The following is a 21,323-nucleotide window of genomic DNA, read 5'->3' on the forward strand; positions in this document are numbered from 1 at the left end:
TCTCTACTAAAAAAAAAAACAAAAAAATTAGCCAGGCCTGGTGGCAGCCACCTGTATTCCCAGCTACTTGGGAGACTGAGGCAGGAGAATGGCGTAAATCTGGGGGACAGAGCTTGCAGTGAGCCGAGATCGCGCCACTGTACTCCAGCCTGGGCAACAGAGCGAGATTCCGTCTCAAAAAAAAAACAAAAACGCTCATGGCTCGCTCCTCAGCAAGGCTCAGACTCCATCCCACAGCCAGAGACAGCACCATGAATGGAGTCAGCAGGACCCCTGCATCACCCTGACACCCAGACACTCTCCCCAGGGCACTTTCATCATCCAAATGCTACTCTGCCTGGAAACATGCAAGCTTGTCATCCCTAATGGTGTTTTGTTGTTGTGGTGGTGGTGGTGGTTGTGTTTTATTTTCTTCATGTTACCTTGTCTGAGACCTAATATGGTCCTTAATCTCTTCTTGATCCTTGACCAACTTGACACTGTAAACTCTTTGGGCAGAAAAGACATAAATTCACATATAGATGCCAAATCATCTAGATACAGATGCAGAAGTCAGGGAGGGGCCTGAGGGTTACAAATGCTGAGAACTAGACTTCCAGGCAGCCCTGATTTTCAGGCCTCTCTCGTGATCTATGGCAATCTGCAGTGTCTGAGTGCTGACTCCTGGGGATCCTGGGGGCACAGTGGCTGCTTCTCCTCAGGTTTCCTCTGCTAGCCCCACTATGATCTGTGGAAGCGGCCACTGCCTCCTTCCACTCTCTACCTCACAGAAGCATGTTGGCATCTCTTCCCCACAGTCACCTCCCCTCATTCCCTTTGTCCTTGTGGATTTGTCCCTTTTTTTTTTTTTTTTTGAGACGGAGTCTCGCTCTTTGCCCAGGCTGGAGTGCAGTGGCGGGATCTCGGCTCACTGCAAGCTCCGCCTCCCGGGTTCACGCCATTCTCCTGCCTCAGCCTCCCGAGTAGCTGGGACTACAGGCGCCCGCCACCTCGCCTGGCTAGTTTTTTTGTATTTTTTTAGTAGAGACGGGGTTTCACCACGTTAGCCAGGATGGTCTCAATCTCCTGACCTCGTGATCCGCCCATCTCGGCCTCCCAAAGTGCTGGGATTACAGGCTTGAGCCACCGTGCCCGGCCGGATTTATCCCTTTTTAAAAATAGGTCGGGTGTGGTGGCTTATGCCTGTAATCCCAGCACTTTGGGAGGCCAAGGTGGGCAGGTCACGTGAAGTCAGGAGTTCAAGACCAGCCTGGCCAACACAGCGAAACCCTGATTCTACTAGAAATATAGAAATTAGTCAGGCATGGTGGTGCACATCTGTAATCCCAGCTACTTGGGGGGCTAAGACAGGAGAATCGCTTGAACCCGGGAATCAGAGGTTGCAGTGAACCCAGATTGTACCGCTGCACTCCAGCCTGGGTGACAGAATGAGACTCTGTCTCAAAAATGAATAAATAAATAATACAAATTTAATTGAATTAAATTTTAAAAATAAAAATAACTGCCAAGGAATTCTGGTGGGGTGTAGGTAGGGAGAGGAGACTCCCTCTCCCCTGTGTGGTCAATATGCCAAGTGTAGCTGGAAGCCTGGGGCAGACTCCAGAGGCATCCCCACAGCGCAGGTTGTCTGTGATGGTTGTCTCTTGTGATAGTTGATCATACGAACTGGGTAACTCTTGTCACACCCAAATAAAACAGAGTCCAGAAGTGGGGGGCAGGATGGTGGCACATAACACTGCTCCAGGAATGTCATTCTCTATAGCCTGGCTGCTGAGGTTGCCTGCTCCAACCTGAAACCAGTTTTTTGTTTTGTTTTGATTTGTTTTTTTGAGTTGGAGTTTTTGCTCTTGTTGCCCAGGCTGGAATGCAGTGACGCGATCTCAGGTCACTGCAACCTCCGTCTCCTGGGTTCAAGCAATTCTCCTGTCTCAGCCACACAAGTAGCTGGGAGATTACAGGCATGCGCCACCACGCCTGGCTAATTTTTTCTATTTAATAGAGATGGGGTTTCACTATGTTAGTCAGGCTGGTCTCGAACTCCTGACCTCAGGTGATCCACCTGCCTTGGCCTCCCAAAGTGCTGGGATTACAGGCATGAGCCACCACACTCAGCCAAAGCCAGTCTTATCTGATAGGTACTGCCACCACCCGCTGCAACTCTAAGATGAGTTTCACACTCTGTCACTCACCAGTTAGAGCTGGCCAGTGTCCCCAAATTTTACTGGTGCCAGTGAACTTTCCGAAAAACAGTATGTACCATTTCTCCTTTTTATAATACCTCTAACCTCCTCTTTGTTCTTCAGACATACTGAAGACCACTTACTTGGTCTGTGTGTAAGACCAAAATTGCTTCCCACATAAAATGTTAAATGTAGAGATTTGTCTCTATATTTTAATCCTTGATTTTGACACTCTGGAAGGTGCTCTTCTGGCTGTACCCAGCCTTCTGCTGAAATTGCTCATGAGGAGTTTCAGGTGGTGTCAGCCTCGTCTCTTCCTTTGTTAAGTTCCTCAGAAAGAAATTTGCAAAGATATTCATAGGATGAACTGAATTTAGAGGTTCATCTGGGAGACTTGAATCTTGCTGTCATGAACGGGTACATTTTTTGTTTATTCAAACCTTCTTTCTGTTCTCAACAACATTTTGCTATCATTGTTTTTTAACAAACCAAATTTTAAAAACTTCTTTTAGAGATAGAGAGTCTCACTATGTCCCCCAGGCTGCTCTCAAACTCCTGGCCTCAAGAGATCCTCCCGCCTCAGCCTTCCAAAGTGCTAGGGTTACAGGTGTGAGCCACCGCACCTGGCCAATAAACCAAATTTTAGTACCCCACGAAAGTTCTGGATCTGTGTGGTACAAACAGGCTTTTAAGAAGTCCTCAGGCTTGTCAAAAGCCCACGGGGCAGGGGCAGAGAAGCCGGGAGGATTCTGTTAGACTCATTTATCTTATATATAAGGTACTGCCTAGAAGCTTGAAAAAAGGGCTTAGTGCTAAAAACGTTGCAGAATCGTTACTCAACTTTAGAAAACTTACGGTAAAATATACAAACATAAAACTCACCATCTTTGTCATTTTTTAAGAGCACAGTTCAGTAGTGCTAAGTCTGTTCCCATTGTTAGGCAGCCAGGCTCCAGAGCTTTCTCACCTGAGAACTGAAACTGTACCCACTTAACAGCTCCACATGCCCCTCCCCGAGTCTGTACTCTAGACTTTTTAAAGGCAGCTGACTGGGTGACTTCAGTCACAAAATAAAATTACCCACATGTTTGCTGAAGGATACAACATAAATATATAAATACTTGATTTTTTTTTTTTTTTTTTTTTTTTTGAGACGGAGTCTTGCTCTGTCGCCCAGGCTGGAGTGCAGTGGCCGGATCTCAGCTCACTGCAAGCTCCTCCTCTCGGGTTCACACCATTCTCCTGCCTCAGCCTCCCAAGTAGCTGGGACTACAGGCACCCGCCACTTCGTCTGGCTAGTTTTTTGTATTTTTTAGTAGAGACGGGGTTTCACTGTGTTAGCCAGGATGGTCTCGATCTCCTGACCTCGTGATCCGCCCGTCTCAGCCTCCCAAAGTGCTGGGATTACAGGCTTGAGCCACCGCGCCCGGCCAATACTTGATTTTTTAAAAGCCTTTCTGTGAGATAATTCGACTTTCTTTTTTTTTTTTTTTTTGAGACAGAATCTGTCTCTGTTGCCCAGGCCGGAGTGCCGTGGCACGATGTTGGCTCCCTGCAACCTCTACCTCCTGGGTTCAAGCGATTCTCCTGCCTCAGTCTCCTGAGTAGCTGGGATTAGAGGCATGTGCCACCACACCCAGCTAATTTTTGTGTTTTTAGTAGAGATGGGGTTTCACCATGTTGACTAGGCTGGTCTGGATCTCCTGACCTTGTGATCCTGCCGCCTCGGCCTCCCAAAGTGCTGGGATTACAGGTGTGAGCCACCGTGCCTGGCCAATTCAACTTTCTAAACTCAATGGAAGGAATGATTCAAGTTATGATGGAGGTCCATGGAGCTTTTCTGAAATGGAGGACATCAGGTAAAGAGTGTGTATTCCAGGCTCTGGCCTTGGTCTTATTGACTGACAGGTAGCTGCAAACCCAGCAGGCTGGGTGAACCGCAGAGCCTGTTTTTTCCCTTTTATTATGGAATCTTTGTAAACCGAAAGCCTCAAAGTTGCCTCCCCTCCCCTCCACTCCCCTCCCCTCCCCTTCCCTTCCCTCTCTCTTTTCTCTTTCTTCTCTTTGTTTGAGACAGGATCTCACTCTGTTGCCCAGGCTGGAGTGCAGTGGTGCAATCTTGGCTCTCAGCAACCTTCGCCTTCCGGATTCAAGCGATCCTCCTGCCTCGGCCTCCTAAGTAGGTGGAACTACAGGTGTGCGCCACCATGCCCGGCTAATTTTTGCATTTTTTTTTTTGTAGAGATGAGGTTTTGTCTTGTTGTCCAGGCTGGTCTTGAATTCCTGACCTCAAGGGATCCACCAGCCTTGGCCTCTCAAAGTGCTGGGATTACAGGCATGAGTCACTGCACCGGGCCTCAAAGTTGTTTTCTAATTAATAGGAATACAAAGACCCCAAATAGCAGCATAAAATTGTATCTATATCCCTGTAAAAGTCTGAACAAAAACAGAACAGGATATCTGTGCGGTTGCACTGCCACCCTGAGGTGCCACCTGGCTCCAGTCTCTGCTTCCCACTGAAGGAGTGGCCTGCCCCTCCACACCTGTGGGCGTTTCTCATTGGGTGAAACAAGAGACTTGAGAAAAGAAATGAGACACAGAGACAAAGTATAGAGAAAGAAAAAGTGGGCCCAGGGGACCGGCGCTCAGCATACAGAGGACCCATGCTGGCACAGGTCTCTGAGTTCCTTCAGTATTTATTGATCATTATCTTTACCATCTTAGAAAAAGGGAAGTGACAGGATAATAGGATCATCGTAGGGAGAAGGTCAGCAGTAAGACATGTGAATAAAGATCTCTGTGACATAAGTTTAAGGAAAAGTGCTGTGTCTTGATATGCATATGCAAACATCTCCATAAACCTTTTTAGTGCATAAAGAGCAGCACTGTGCTAGCAAGTCCCACCTTTCGCCCTAAGGCGGTTTTCTCCTTTCTCAGTAAACAGAACATACAATCGGGTTTTACACCGAGATGTTCCATTGCCCAGGGACGGGCAGGAGACAGATGCTTTTCTCTATCTCAACTGCCAAGAGGACTTCTTTCCTCTTATACTAGTCCTCCTCAGCACAGACCCTTCACGGGTGTCAGGCTGGGGGACGATCAGGTCTTTCCCTTCCCACGAGGCCATAGTTCAGACTATCACATGGGGAGAAACCTTGGACAATACCTAGCTTTCCTAGGCAGAGGTCCCTGCGACCTTTGGCAGTGTACATGTCCCTGGGTACTTGAGATTAAGAGAATGGTGATGACTTTTCACAAGCATACTGCCTTCAGGCACTTGTTTAACAAAGCACACCCTGCACAGCCCAAAATCCTTTAAACCTTGAGTCACCACAGCACATGTCTCTTGCAAGGACAAGGTTGGGGTAGGGTCACAGATTAACAGCATCTCAAATACAGAACAAAATGGAATCTCTTATGTCTACTTCTTTCTATATAGACACAGTAACAGTCTGATCTCTCTTTCTTTTCCTCACACCCACTCCACAGGAAGGGGAAAGGGAGGACCAGTCACCCCTTTCCTTAAGGGCACGGCCCGAAGCACCTGCCTGCATCCCCTTGCCTAGGACTTGGTCACATAGGCGCAGCTCACTCAGGGCATCTGGGAAATGTCTGTATTCTGCACGGCCCTGTGCCTGGCTAAAATTCTATTCCCATGGAAGAAGGGGAGGACAATTCAGAGACCAAGTGAGCAATCCTTGCCACATTGAGTGATCCCTGCCCAGCTTGCAAGGGTGGCCAGAAAAGGCCTGGTGCTTTGGGTTAACTAAAGAAGGCTTTCAGTTCCTTCTCCCTCAAATGCAGCTGTGTTGCCTTGGGAGCCTTTCTTCCTCTAAGCATAAGTTTTCTCATTTGAAAAAATGAGGATAATTCTTCTTATCTTGCAGGGTTTTCTGAAGATTAGAAATGATATATATTGCTGAGTGCGGTGGCTCATGCCTGTAATCCCAGCACTTTGGGAGACTAAGGAAGGAGGGTTGCTTGAGCCCAGGAGTTCAAGACCAGCCTGGGCAACACTGCAAGATCCCATCTCTACCAAAAAAAAACATTAGCTGGGCATGATGGCACGTGCCTGTGGTTCCAGCTACTCAGGAGGCTGAGGTGGGAGGATTGCTTGAGTAGCAGAGGTAGAGGCTGCAGTGAACCGTGATTGTGGCACTGCACTCCTGCCTGGGCAACAGAGTAGGAACTTGTCTCAAAAAAAAAAAAAAAAGAAAAAGAAAGAAATTATATGTAATGCATATATAATAATGACATATGTGAAACAAATGGCTGGTGCTTACCAAATAGGTGTTTCCACTGTAATTAGTACTGCCAAGTATATTATTATTATTAATAATTTTTTTTTTTTGAGACAGAGTCTTGCTCTTTCACCAAAGCTGGAGTGCAGTGGCGTGATCTTGGCTTACTGCAAACTCTGCCTCCTGGGTTCAAGTGATTCTCCTATCTCAGCCTCCCAAGTAGCTGGGACCACAGGCATATGCCACCACACCCAGCTAATTTTTGTATTTTTAGTAGAGTTTCACCCTCTTGGCCAGGCTGGTCTCGAACTCCCGACCTCAAGCCTTCCAAAGAGCTGGAATTACATGAGTGAGCCACTGTGCCCGGCCCTGCCAAGTATATGATTCAGCAAACAAACATTACAGACTGTGATGGTTATTTTATGTGCCAACTTTGCTGGGCCCTGGTATTGAGATATGTGGTCAAATATCATTCTGGGTGTTTCTGTGAGGGTGTTTTGGATGAGATTAGCATTTGAACATTGGACTTTGAGAAAAGCACATTGCCCTCTGTAATTGGGTGGGCCTTATCCAGTCAGTTGAAGGCCTGAAAAGAACAAAAAGACTGACCTCCCCTGAACAAGAGGGGATCTGCAGCAACACGCTCTGGACTTGACCTGTGATTCTGTGTCCCCAGGTCTCCAGACTGCTGGTCCAGCATGCAGGTTTTGACTTGCCAACATTCATCATCATGTGAACCAATTCCTTAAACTCTCTTTCTGTACACACTTCCTATTGGTCATTTCTCAGAGAACCCTGACTAATACACAGATGCCAATGTTTACTTTCCAGAACATTGACATGGGGTCAATCCTTTGCACTCCAGAGTATTTGTAATGATGATTTCTGCCCTGCTGACTTTTTTCCTTTATTCATCCAGCATTTTAGAGCCAACTTTATTTTAAGTGGGGTGAGGAGAGGAATGAGAGGGAAGGGAAAATTCTTGCTATTGAAAATGCATCTGGGGGCCAGATGAGGTGGCTCTCACCTGTAATCCACCACTTTGGGAGACCAAAGCAGCTGGATCACTCGACATCAGGAGTTTGAGACCAGCCTGGCCAACATAGTGAAACCCTGTCTCTACCAAAAATACAAAAATCAGCCGAGCATGGTGGCAGGTGCCTGTAAACCCAGCTACTCAGGAGGCTAAGGCAGGAGAATTGCTTGAACCCGGGAGGCGGAGGTTGCAGTGAGCTGAGATCATGCCACTGCACTTCAGCCTGGACAACAGAGCAAGACTGACTCCATCTCAAAAAAAAAAAAAAGAAAAGAAAATGTATCCGGGGCCAAGCATGGTGGGTCATGCCTGTAATCCCAGCACTTTGGGAGGCCGACATGGGTGGATCACTTGAGCCCAGGAGTTCGAGACCAGCCTGGCCAACATGGTGAAACCCCATCTCTACTAAAAATACAAAAATTATCTGGGTGTGGTGGTGCACACCTGTAGTCCCAGCTACTGAGGAGGCTGAGGCAAGAGAATCACTTGAACTTGGGAGGCAGAGGTTGCAGTGAACCGAGATTGCTCCACTGTACTCCAGCCTGGGCAATAGAGCAAAACTCTGTCTCAGAAAAACAAACAAACAAACAAACAAACAAACAAACAAAACAAAATGCATCTGAACTTTGACCCTCCAAATGAACTTACTTTATTTTTTTTGAGACAGGGTATCACTCTGTCATTCAGGTTGGAGTGCAATGGTGCAATCTTGACTCACTGCAACCTCCCTCTGCCTTGTGCCTCAGCCTCTTGAGTAGCTGGGATTACAGGTGTGTGCCACCACGCCCAGCTGGTTTTTGTATTTTTAGTAGAGACAGGGTTATGCCATGTTGGCCAGGCTGGTTTCCGTCTCCTGGCCTCAAGTGATCCACCCACCTTGGCCTCCCAAAGTGCTAGGATTACAGGCTTGAGCCACCGCGCCCGGCCTAATTTTTGTATTTTTAGGAGAGATAGGGTTTCACCATGTTGGCCAGGCTAGGCTGGTCTCAAACTCCTGACCTCAGGTCATCCACCCACCTCGGCCTCCCGAAGTGTTGGGATTACAGGCATGAGCCACTGCACCTGGCCTGTTTTGCTATTTGACCCCTCCAAATCTCATGTTAAAATGTGATTCCCCAATGTTGGAGGTGATGCCTGGTGGGAGGTGGGTCATGGGAGTGCACCCCTCATGGCTTGGTGCAGTCCTCACACCGATGAGATAACGAGTGAATTCTCACTACATTAGTTCCCAAGAGACCTGATTTTCAAAAAGAGCCTTACACCTCTCTCCCCTCTTTCCTGCTCCCTCTCTCACTGTGTGACCCACCAGGCCCCCTTCACCTCCACCATGAGTGACAGCTACCCTGAGGTCTCACTAGGAACAGATGCTGGTGCCAGGCTTCCTGAACAGCCTGCAGAACCATGAGCCAAATAAAGCTATTTTCTTTATCAATTACCCTGTCTCGGGTATTCCTTTATAGAGACACAAACAGACTAAGACATAATGCCATTTGTGGGGGTAGGGGGGACTTGGAAACAACCTAGATATCCCAGAAAAGGAGTGGCATAGAAATGATCTTCATGAAGGAGTTGATTGAAGTAGTGACTAGAATTCTAATATTGATTGGAAAATGCCAGTAAGCGAAAAAAACTGAATAGCTGTTTATCATTGCAATTTCCCACCCAAACCTAAATGTTCCTCAATAAGAGGTGAATTAATAAAAATAAAATGAATACAATAAAATTAAAAATGACTAAGTAGGCCAGGCACGGTGGCTCACGCTTGTAATCACAGCACTTTGGGAAGCCAAGGTGGGCGGATCACTTGAGCTCAGGAGTCCGAGACCAGCCTAGCCAACACGGCAAAATCTTGTCTCTACAAAAATATATTAGCCGGGTATGGTAGCATGCTCCTGTAGTCCCAGCTTCTCAGGAGGCTGAGGCAGGAGGTTAGCTTGAGCCCAGAAGGTCGAGGTTGCAGTGAGCTGAGATCGCACCACTGCCTCTCAGCCTGGGAGACAGAGTGAGACTCTGTCCCAAAAAAAAAATTGACCAAGTAAAAACAGATGAACCATGAAAATATATTCTCAATTACTCTCATAAATAAAACAATCTTAAATATATATTTAAATATGTGGGTGTGTATACACACACGTACCCACCCACATATGTATACATACACACACATTTTGGGGAGAAAGCCTGGAAGGATATTCAGTCAAAGTTAGGAAGAAATATCTCTCTGGAGGGTGCTGGATTTCAGGCCTTTTATTATCATTTTTCATGTCTGGTAGGTAATGTGCTGACATCATAACAAGGTTTGAGAGAAGCACTTCTCACTCACACAAGAACGAGAAAAGCCAATTATCACACTTATAAACTACAAAAGCCTCCTAATTTTCTTTGTAGTTTTAGAGAAAAATTTTTGGTTATGATCATGAGTTAGTTATATATAGCCAGGAAAATCAATAAAGCTATTTCCATTCTTTAAAGAAGGGAAAAAGTTGGGCTAGATAATTTGTGTGGTTGTGATCTCAACCACATACAACTGTTCAGAGAAGGACACCAGAAGGAAATACTGTAATGGCGAGCCCCACTGTTTCCTCCGTGCCTTCAGTGGTGTGTTTACTTGCTAAGAATGTATCTTTTCCAGAGGTAGAAAAGAGAAAAGCTGGGATGCTTAGACTAATGTTGTGTTAATAGTGACTGTCTTTGGCTAAGGGCGCTTACAGAGATTGCTCTATTACTTAAAAAAAAAATTATTGCTATGTATTGTGGTAAAACATACATGGCATGGGCCGGGCGTGGTAGCTCACGCCTGTAATCCCAGCACTTTGGGAGACAGGCAGGTGGATCACTTGAGGTCAGGAGTTCAAGACCAGCCTCACCAATATGGCAAAACTCTGTCTCTACTAAAAACATCCAAAAATTAGCTGGGCAAGGTGGCGCATGCCTGTAATCCCAGCTACTCAGGGGGCAGAAGAATCGCTTGAACCCAGGAGGAGGAGACTGCAGTGAGCCAAGATCAGCCTGGGTGACAGTGCAATGGCGTGATCTTGGCTCACTGCAACCTCCACCTCCCAGGTTCAAGCGATTCTCCTGCCTCAGCCTCCCAAGTAGCTGAGATTACAGGTGTGCGCCACCACGCTGGCTAATTTTTGTATTTTTAATACAGAGAGGTTTCGCCAGGTTGGCCAGGTTGGTCTCAAACTCCTGACTTCAGGTGATCCACCTGCCTTTGCCTCCCAAAATGCTGGGATTACAGGCGTGAGCCACTGTGTCCAGCCTTGCAATTAAATGTTAATGAAGGAAGTGGCCGGGTGTGGAGCCTCACGCCTGTAATCCCAGCACTTTGGGAGGCCGAGGCGGGTGGATCACGAGGTCAGGCGATTGAGACCATCCTGGCTAACACGGTGAAACCCCGTCTCTACTAAAAATACAAAAAATTAGCCAGGTGGCCAGGCGTGGTGGCTCACACCTGTAATCCCAGCACTTTGGGAGGCCGAGACGGGCGGATCACGAGGTCAGGAGATCGAGACCATCCTGGCTAACACGGTGAAACCCCGTCTCTACTAAAAAATACAAAAAACTAGCCGGGCGAGGTGGCGGGTGCCTGTAGTCTCAGCTACTTGGGAGGCTGAGGCAGGAGAATGGCATGAACCTGGGAGGCAGAGCTTGCAGTGAGCTGAGATCCGGCCACTGCACTCCAGCCTGGGCGACAGAGCGAGACTCCGTCTCAAAAAAAAAAAAAAAAAAAAAAAATTAGCCAGGCATGGTGGCGGGTGCCTATAGTCCCAGCTACTAGGGAGGCTGAGGCTGGAGAATGGCGTGAACCTGGGAGGCAGAGGTTGCAGTGAGCAGAGATTGTGCCACTGCACTCCAGCCTGGGGGACAGAGTGAGACTCCATCTCAAAAAAAAAAAAAAAAAAATTAATGAAGGAAGTAATATAGTCTAGCTTTCCTGTCTGAATTTGATCCACTGTTTTAGAGATCCATCCAAGAAAGTAACACTTTCCCAAGATTTTGAGACATTTCTCAAAACCTGGAGTAGAGGTCCTCACTGCTTATTATCCAGAAGGATTGAAAATGAGAACTGCAGCCCCAGAGCCGGTTAGAAAGCTGGCAATTAGAGGCCCAGGTGCTGCTGAGTCCCAGCGGGCTTTCCATGCCACCAGTCACCCTCCCAGCATGGGCTGAGCTGAGCTGGGACAGAACTTCCACCTTCCGCTCACCTCCATTTCTAGCCAGTCCAAGTCCCAAAACCTCAAAAATAGGGAAGCCAACAGTGCAGCCTTCACTCTGTGGCCAGAGGCCCAAGACCCCTGGCCAGCCACTGGCATAGGTCCAAGAGTCCAAAAGCTGAAGAACTTGGAGTCTGACATTTGAGGGCAGGAAGCATCCAGCAGGGGAGAAAGATGAAAGCCAGAAGACTCAGCAAGTAGAGTCCTTCCATACTCTTCTGTCTGCTTTTATTCTAGCCGAGCTGGCAGCAGATTAGATGGTGCCTACCTAGACTGAGGATGGGTCTGCCTCTCCCAGTCCTCTGACTCAAATGTTAATCTCCTTTGGCAACACCCTCACAGACACACCCAGGAACAATACTTTATATTCTTCAATCCAATCAAGTTGACACTCAATATTAACCATCACAGCCACTAACTGAGATCTGGACAGCAAATGTGCAAGCATGATCTGTGCCCCTCAGGGCTGGCCATGGGCATCATGCAGTCCTCTTTGTTCTCTGCTCTCCCGCTGGCCAGGAGCATGCAGAAGAGGGGAAGGACAGTTTCAGAAGCTGGGGAGGACAGTTTCTAGAAAGATAGACTTGCCACTTGTGCCCAGTGCTGTACTATTAGCCGGCAGGCTTGAGCTCCACTTCCATAACAGACACCGTAGCATGTTGTCTTGCATGTTGAGAGTGGATTCCATGTTACATCAGAGAAGGAGGCCTCCCAGTGAGCAGGTGGCCAGCAGAGAGGCCTGTGATCAGGAAGAGCGGCCGGATGGGTGGGTCAGTGGTTCTAGCTGCTGGTAAAATTACCCTACACAGACTGGGTGCGGTGGCTGCTCACGCCTAGTAGTCCCAGCACTTTGGGAGGCCGAAGCTGGCTAATCAGTTCCTTGAGTCCAGGAGTTCGAGATCAGCCTGGGCAACATGGCCAAACCCCTTCCCTACAAAAACTACAAAAATTAGCTGGTGTGGAGGTGCATGCCTGTGGTCCCAGCTACTCGGGAGGCAGAGGTGGGAGGATCGCTAGAGTCCAGGAGGCCGAGGTTGTGGTGAGCCATGATCGCACCACTGCAGGAGGTCAGTGTGAGGCTGGTGTCAGGGGAGGTGATGTGGACGGCTCTGAGGGAGAGGAGATCGTGTGAATTGCTGGTGAAGTTACCCGTGCAGGGGTATGTTTGGCCAACCATGCCTGTGGTGGGGGAGGCACTGAGGCTGGGGCTGGTGATGTTGAATGCTGAAATTTTATCCCTAGTGTGCTTGCATTAGGAGGTGGGGCCTTTGGAAGGTAATTAGGGCCCTTATAAAAGTGCTTGAGGTTGGCCAGGTGTGGTAGCTTTGGGAGGCCAAGGCAGGAGGATTGCTTGAGCCCAGGAGTTTGAGACTAGTTTGGGTAACAAGGTGAAACCCCATCTCTACCAAAAATTAGTTGGGCGTGGTGGCGCATGCCTGTAGTCCCACTACTGGGGAGGTTGAGGCGGGAGGCTGCAGTGAGCCATGATTGCACCACTGCGCTCCAGCCTGGGCGACAGAGCAGGACCATATCTCAAAAAAAAAAAAAAAAAAAAAAAGAAAGAAAGAAAGAAAAAAAGAAAAAAAAAAAGATGTGTATGAGGGAGCTGGCTGCCTCTTCTATCCCTTTCGCCCCTTCGCCAATGAGAGGAAGAGGGCCCTCAGCAGACACCAAATGCCAGTGCCTGGATCTTGGACTTCCCAGGCTTCAGAACCATGAGAAATAAATATTCACTGTTTTTACAGTACCCAGACTGGCATTTGGTTGAAGCAGCAAAAACTGGCGAAGGCAGACAGTGACCTTCCAGGGAGTCACCATCTCCTAGGGTGCTTGTGTGGCCAGCCATCCACCTTGGGAAGTCCCTGCCTGGCCTCAGAGGCCTCCACCCTCCCCACCCACAGAGGACTTGTTGCCCAGGCAGCCTGCAGCTTCCTGCTGGACCGAGCAGGACAGGGGCCTGGAATCGCTGGTGGGTACACATGGCCTCAGGAAGGCACCGAAGGAGGGGGATCTGTGTAGCACCCCGTGTCGGGGGTTGGGGACTGAAGGGCCTTAGTTCCAGGGTCCCCCACAGGCCTGGAAGCTTTCGAGGGAGCACGTGTGAAAGAGAATAAGCAGGTAACCTTGGGCCTGCACCCTCCTCCAAGCAGCAGGTCACACAACAGCTCCCTCCCTACAGGCTCCCACAGGGAAACCCGAGAGTGACCCATGGGAGGTGCTGCACGCAAGCCTTGAACACACCTGGTGCCCAAGGAGCAGATGCCAGCTTTTTTTTTTTTTTTTTTTTTTTTTTTTGAGACGGAGTCTTGCTCTGTCACCCAGGCTGGAGTGCAGTGACCGGATCTCAGCTCACTGCAAGCTCCGCCTCCCGGGTTTACGCCATTCTCCTGCCTCAGCCTCCCGAGTAGCTGGGACTACAGGCGCCCGCCACCGCGCCCGGCTAGTTTTTTGTATTTTTAGTAGAGACGGGGTTTCACCGTGTTAGCCAGGATGGTCTCGATCTCCTGACCTCGTGATCCGCCCGCCTCGGCCTCCCAAAGTGCTGGGATTACAGGCGTGAGCCACCGCGCCTGGCCTAGATGCCAGCTTTTACGATTGTTCTTAGGCAGCCGTGTCACAGCGGAAATCGCAGGCTCAGCCTGATCCAGTTGGCTGATGTTCTATTTGTCCTGCCTATGTATTTCCTAAAATTTCTTATTTAGTTGCCAACACTTAAAGACTTCAGAGAGTTCACATAACAATCTAGCTTTCTGACCTCTCTGGAAGAACGGGACGCCTGGCACCTGGGCCCCCATCTCTACATGGTAGCAGTCGGCTGAGCCCCTCTGGATGGAACACAGGCTCCCTGGTTTGCCACATTCCCTACCACTCCTTACTGGCCCCCACCTCCGAGTTTGGGGTTCCTGCTCCGACCTGAGCTCTGTCAGTCAGTGCCCTCCAGCTGCACTCTAAACCTACTTGGGCTACCTGGTGGAATCTTCCGACCCACAGGCCCACCCAAGCTGGTCTGCTGGTTACATATACATGCAGCCCCTCGAGGGGTGGAGTCCCAGTGTAATTATATTTGGATTTGGCTTGGCCAGTAACAGGCCCATAAATGTTACCTCATGTGGTGGAGAAAAGTTTATGATTTTAACATGTGGCACCAGGATTCCTCAGAAGGGCAGAGCTGCCTTGTTTGAAGGATTTGGTGATCAGGGCTTGGGGTAGGAGGGGGCCCCAGGGTTTGGAGGTGCAGATGTTAGCCCTGTAGGAGCTTGTCTTCCATGAGAGAGGGATTTGTCTTGTTTCTGGAGAAGAGTAGACAGGAAAAAAAGGAGAGAGAAGACAGAGGAGAGGACGGGGCCAGGTGAGCCCCAGCAGCCTCATGGCCAAGGTGGAGTGGTCGGAGGCTGCGACAGAAAAGGGCCCACCAAGCCATTTCTGTCATGGGGACGGAAACCCTCCTCTCCTCCCTCCAGGGGCCTTTGGGACACCCTGCTCTGCTCACTACTGTGCTGGGAGAGCGAGATTTCTGGGGAATGTGGTGAGGGCTGGGCCCCAGTGCGAAGCTGGCCTGGGCTGTCCAGGGTGACCCACACCAGAAGCAGACGGCTGAGGCCATGAGACCCAGAGTCCCAGGTCCTGGCTTGGGATGTCCAGAGACTGTGTAATTAAGGGTGAAAGGTGGGGGAGGTGGGCAGTCCATTTTACTAACAACTTGAGGAACAGGGAAGCCCCAATTGATGTCTGGTTATGACAAAATGGAGCCAGGTTTTCAGAAGGAGACAGACTCAAGTGCCGACAGGGGAAAAAAGATCTCTGAGCTTATATAAAACAGCCAAGCTGCCAGTTTATTTTGGGCTTCTAGTGGTTTGGGCTGACCAGGCTTGGTGGAGTCTGGGGACCTGCCTCAGGGATTGGCCCCCTGGCCTGGGACCAGGGGTTCTGGGGGCCTGGCTCAATCCAGGGCCTCAGTGGTGGCACACAGCAGGCCAGCCAGAAGAGCCAGGCCCAGCGCAGCCACGGCGACCAGTGCCACATCCCACAAGACCCCTGAGCGCACCCAGGACGCCTGCAGCTGCCAGCCGCAGCTGCCCAGCTGGTAGCCTGTCAGCTGGCCCAGCGGGCCATGGGCAGCGAGGCTGGGGCTGGCGCAGCGGACCTGCAGCAGGGCCTCGGGTGTGCGGTCCTCCAGCCAGAGGCGCAGATAGGTGAGGCTGCAGTCACAGTGCCACGGGTTCTGCGTCACATCGAGGGTCTGCAGCTGGGGCAGGTGGTCGAAGGCTCCCGGGGGCACGGACTGAAGGCTGTTGTTGGCCAGCAGGAGGTGGCGGGTGCGGGCTGGCAGGGTAGGCAGGGCCGTGAGCCCGCGGCCCCTGCAGTCCACCCACAGCCCCATGGTTTCCAGGGCGCGGCAGGTGCATGGGATAGGGCAGTCCTTGGTGGCCTCTGCTGTGGCCCAGAGCAGGAACAGGGCTTCCCAGGCAGGCATGGGACAGGCTGGGCTGCAGAGAGAGGAGCTGTGAGGGAGGGCCTGGCAGCTGACCCATCCTCAGGGATGGCAAGCACCGGGGATGCAGTGGAGCCTGACATGGCGCACTCACCTCCCTTCTCGGGTCTCAGCCTTCTCCTCCGGGAAACAGGCTGGTGACTGGGGAAGGTACAGCGTGCCCAACCCAGGCCTGGCTGACCCTCTCTGGACACCGTTGAAGGCAGGGTGGTGCGGGCAGCTGTGGATTGGGGTAAATTTGTTTTTGGGAAGGGGAAGGGACTTCCTGGCCCCTAGCAGAGACCCCATCCCCTACTTGGGGATGAGAGGAGCAGATGGCTGCTAAATGAGTCCCAGCCCAGGACCACAGACCCCAGAGACTAGGAAAGAGCCTTGGAGGGGCCTCCAGGCTGCGCCCCCGCCAGCTAAGTGAGCTGTTACTTGATTCCCAGATGCAGAAGACAGTGGGATGGGGACACTGACTGGAGCAGGGAGGGGAACCCAGTGGGGCCCCATTTGGAAAGTCACTCATCTGGGCTAACACTGACTTGGGGAAACTGAGGCCCACAGAGGGAAAGCAACGTGCCCAGGGCCACCTGGTGTGGTGTCAGAGGCCAGACTCACACTCAGGTCTCAGGAACCGTGGCCCTCTGTTTGGTTCTTCCCCACAGGCGTTTCCCCTCCACAAGCAGAGCTCCCCCCACCCACAGCAGGTTTCCAGTGAATAAGTGTCAAATCAACTCATTAATCTTGACGCAGCCAAGGAGATGATGTCTCAGAGAGAATGTCCCACCCAACCCTGTCTTGTTAAGGGGACAGGAGTTGACCTCCTCTCTCCCTGTGGGAGGCCATGTTGGGTAATACAGAGGGCTACTTACCTGTGAAGCCTTCGGTTGGGCACTCCCGCGTGGCCTGAAAGGTCCTTGCTGAGGTCTGGGTGGCAACTCTATGGGATGCAGCTGAGGTGCCCCCTGCGGAAGCGGGTGGAAGGAAGTGATGAAAATAGCCTGGCTTATCCCCCCAGTGCAGCCGTGGGGCCTATTTCCAGAGGCTGGAGGCCCTCAGGGGCCCGCGCCTTGGGCACAGAACCACATCTCAACCCCGGTTTATGAAGGGTGTCCCACTGTGCCGCCAGTGCTGCGACCGGCTTTGGGATCGGGTCTGTGGAGGACTGAGGTGGCCCCTCGCCTGCTCCCAGAAGGTGGAGAACTAGGAGACCCCCGAGAAACGTGGCTATGCTAGATGTTTCTCTGAACCTCAGTTTTCCTCATCTGTAAAGTGGGAGCAGTGACCCCGTCCTGCCTGCCTCACAGAGGTATGGGCTGGGCAGCTCTCACTGGCTGAGAACACCATGGTGGGGAGAGTGACTTCATTTTTAACTCTCCCCTCTCTTCTTGGTGCCATGGTTTTTAGCTCCTGCCTAGCGCTTCCCCATCCCTCTTTCTGACAAACAGCTGCAGGCCTGGGAAGCAGAGCTTCTACCAAGCGTGAGTCTCTAGCTAGAATTTTGGCCTATGGTTTGAACATTTGCAGTACATTTCCTTCTAGAGCACATTCTACTTAGGGGAGGGACACCATTTTCCATTTATGCTAGTGACATAAAGCTTCCTATAAAACATAAATGTAGTTTGGGATGGAGAATTGCTTGAACCCGGGAGGCAGAGGTTGCAGTGAGCTGAGACTATACCACTGCACTCCAGCCTGGGCGACAAAGTGAGACTCCGTATTAATAAATAAATAAAATAAGGTCAAAACACAGAAGTTACAGAAGCCTGGCAGGAAAAGCCAAGGACAAAAGGCTGACGGAAGTTTTAAATGCACTTCATTGACACGCTGGACCCTCGGGAATATTCCTCGGCCCTACAGCGGGGGGGGTGTCTGTTCTTATTTTGGTCCCAAACCCTTCTCAGGCCAGCCTCCCTCCTCCTGCATGGCCAAGCAGGCTGAGTCCTTCCCCGGGAGGCCTCCTGTTCTCTCCCCCGCCCCCAGTTCTGCTCTTGGGGCAGGAGTTGGGTGTTCACCCTCCTGGGAGGCCCTGAGAGGCCGCCAGGCCCTAGCTCTGCTTCCCCCACCCACTGATCCTGGGCTCAGAGAAGGGTGGAGAAGGTGCTGTTCCCCCACTGAAGTCACACCTGCTTGGCGGCCTGGTTGCTCCTGGGGGTCCCCTGGTGTGTGCTCAGTGGGGACTCTGACTGGAGCCTGGACCCTGGAGAGGAGCCTCAGCCTGTCAGGGCCTTCCCTCCCCATGGAGCCCTGGCATGTTCCGCCTCCTCTGCCCTGCACACATTCACCATTGAGCCCCATGCAGGTGGGTAAGGGGTTCTGGAGTGAGTGGGGGCGCTGAAGCCGCCAGGCCAGGTGTCCTGAGTAGGGCTGGTGGGGCCCGTGCCCTCCTTCCTCTTGAGCCTCTGAGATTTCCTTATTTTCAGCATGTACAACTTAAAACGAAAAACTACATCAATTCGTGAATTTAAAAAACTACATAAATAATAAATAAGTGATTTTCATTGTGGGAAATTAGAATATTCAGATGAACAGGAAGAAGAAAATAAAAATTTCCCCCCCATCCCAACATCAGGCAAGACTGTCTTTTTTTCCCATGTGTACTTACCCATATGGGTAAATACACTCCCATCTGTCCAAGAGGGACAGGATAATGCAGGAACTGGATCTGCGAACAGCCTGGATGAGCCTGCGAGTGGATTCTCCCAGAGCCTCCAGAGAGGAATGCAGCCCTGCCAGGTGAGCCCTGTTGTGGGGGCTCACCTGCCCTGCATCACCTTGATTTCCACCTACAAGTGATGCAGGGCAGGTGAGCCCCCACAACAGGGCTTAGCCGCTGAGGGCTCTTGGCTTGGGCCAGGATAGAAGTCAAAGAGCCAGTGGTGAAGAAAGCCGCTTTATATTCATTACATGTAATTTAAGGGGCAGGTTATTTAGAACTTTCTAGAAAAGGGGTGGTGCGTTTCCAGAACCCCGTAACTTTCAGGTTGTTGCCATGGCATGTTGCCATGGCATTTGTAAACTACCATGGTGTGGGTAGGGGATGTCTATGTTAGAGAGCAGTGAGGACAACTAGTGGTTGCTTTTGTCCCCATCTGCTGGTTTCTGGTTTCTGCCAGCTTCTTCACTACACCTTGTTTCAACCAGATCCTGCTGCCGTCAGCAGGATGGTGACCAGGGGTCCTGACAGGTGCTCAGAAAACAGGTCCTGCTGATCTACCTCAGGAGGGCTGGAAGAAAAGAGCCCACAGGAGCTGCGTGATGAAGAGTGAGAAAATAAATGTGTGATGTATGAAGCCTCTTGTGACAGCAGCAACAGGAACCAAGGCGAAGGCCAAGCCCCGCTCTCGTGCTCTGAGTTCTCCCCTCTTCACCATTCCAGGACATTGCCCCATCAGGTGCCCCTTCCTCTGCATCATCAGTTTCTCCTTCACTGGGTCATTCCATCAGGTTAGGAGCAGCCAGGCTGGGCGTGGTGGCTCACGCCTGTAATCCCAGCACTTTGGGATGCTGAGGTGGGCGGATCACTTTAGGTTGGGGGTTCGAGACCAGCCTGACCAACATGGAGAAACACTGTCTCTACTAAAAATATAAAATTAGCTGGGGGTGGTGACGCATGCCTGTAATCCCAGCTACTTGGGAGGTGGAGGCAGGAGAATCACTTGAACTCAGGAAGCAGAGGCTGTGGTCAGCCAAGATCGCGCCATTGCACTCCAGACTGGGTAACAAGAACAAAACTCCATCTCAAAAAAAAACAAAAAAAAAAAACAAAAAAACAAAAAAAGCAGCCTATAATACTGCCCTTTTGAAAAATCCTGCCTTAATTTTTCTGCTTCTCTCTTCCATAAAACTCCTCTGAAGAGTCACTTCTCCTTCCTGTCCAACCCATCAGTAATTCCTGTCATTTCAGCCACCAGGATCTATTCAGAACTTAACCACTTATCCCTGTGCTGCTACTGCTCTGGTCTTCATTAGCCTTCTTGGCTTCCCGTCGCAAATAAAAGAAAGCCCGTGCCCCTGTGGTCAGGAAGCTACAGGCCCCGCTGTAGCTTGGCCCCTATCTGTTTCTTGACCCCATCACCCACTCTCTACTTTGCTCATCAATGTCCAGCCACACCGATTTTCTTTCTGTTGCTCAAACACTCCAGCACTTTCCTGCCTCAGGGCCTTTGCACTTGCTGTTCCCTCTGCCTGGAGTGCCCTTCCCCCAGAGCCCCACCTGATCATCATCCTCCTGATCATCATTCTCATCTCAATTCAGATGGCTTCCTCCTGATCATCATTCTCATCTCAATTCAGATGACCCCTCCTCAAAGGCCTCCCTCGCCAAGGCAGAGCTCCATCCTTCTGTACCAAAATACTCCATTTCATATTTTCCTTAGCATTGATCAGGATCTGAAATGATCTTATTTTTATGTGTTTATTAAATGTCTCCTCCCATTGATGTGAGAGTCAAGAGGGCAGAGACTCTGTCCCATTAACTCTTACCTCCCCAGCACCTCTGCCTGGCCCATGGGCATTATGTAATACATACTCGTCGGCCTTGCTGGCCGTCTCTTCTCTAGTGCTGGTCTTATCTGTGTCTTGTCAGGACTGTTGTCTCCTTGATGCCGGCCTCTGCCTCTGCTATACAGATTTAATCTCACCAAGCCCCTGCTCCATGTCTTTCATGGTTCCCCGCTGTCTTCAGGATACCCTCTGCCACCCTGTCCAGCCTCACCTGTCATCTCTTCCTGATCTGAAGCTTCGTGGTAGGCTAGCTATGTCCCTCACTCCCCACCCACATGCAGACTTTTGTCTCTGTGCTTTTGCCTCTGCCCTGCCCTCTTTCTGGAGCCCTGTGGAATTTCTGCCTGGCACGCTGCATCCTTTAAGATTCACCAGGAGCATGACCTCTTACAGGAAGCCCTCCCCCATGCACTCACCCAGCCATTTGCTTATCTGTCTGCACATGGGCCCAGCGGCTCCTTGGAGAACCTCAGCACCCACTAGGGAAGCGTTCGCAGATCTTGTGACTAAAATTTGGTTGAGCCTCTCAGGCAATTTCAGGTGATACATGCCTATGACACAAATAACGAGAAACATGAGGGAGAGAGCCACTCCTTTCTTGTCCCCTGAGCTGAAGGAAACAGCCTCTGTTTGGTAATTGTATTATAAAGGAAACTGCTTAGG

The 21,323-nt window shown here is 50.5% G+C and overlaps 1 protein-coding gene and 1 non-coding gene across 2 annotated transcripts; both read right to left on the bottom strand.

Annotated features, from left to right (window-relative positions):
* Positions 1-9,720: 9,720 nt before the first annotated feature.
* Positions 9,721-9,828, bottom strand: LOC114676634 (small nucleolar RNA U13). Its single transcript, XR_003727684.1, has one exon. It is a non-coding gene; the product is annotated as a small nucleolar RNA U13 (small nucleolar RNA).
* Positions 9,829-15,484: 5,656 nt separating this feature from the next.
* GP9 (glycoprotein IX platelet) lies at positions 15,485-17,110 on the bottom strand. Its single transcript, NM_001142313.1, is given in 3 exon segments — positions 15,485-16,164; positions 16,264-16,389; positions 17,027-17,110. A coding segment is annotated over 1 exon segment (534 nt). The 5' UTR covers positions 16,152-16,164; positions 16,264-16,389; positions 17,027-17,110; the 3' UTR covers positions 15,485-15,617.
* Positions 17,111-21,323: the final 4,213 nt, after the last annotated feature.

The sequence above is a fragment of the Macaca mulatta genome, chromosome 2, assembly GCF_049350105.2.
Source record: "Macaca mulatta isolate MMU2019108-1 chromosome 2, T2T-MMU8v2.0, whole genome shotgun sequence".
In the NCBI taxonomy this organism is placed as follows: domain Eukaryota; kingdom Metazoa; phylum Chordata; class Mammalia; order Primates; family Cercopithecidae; genus Macaca; species Macaca mulatta.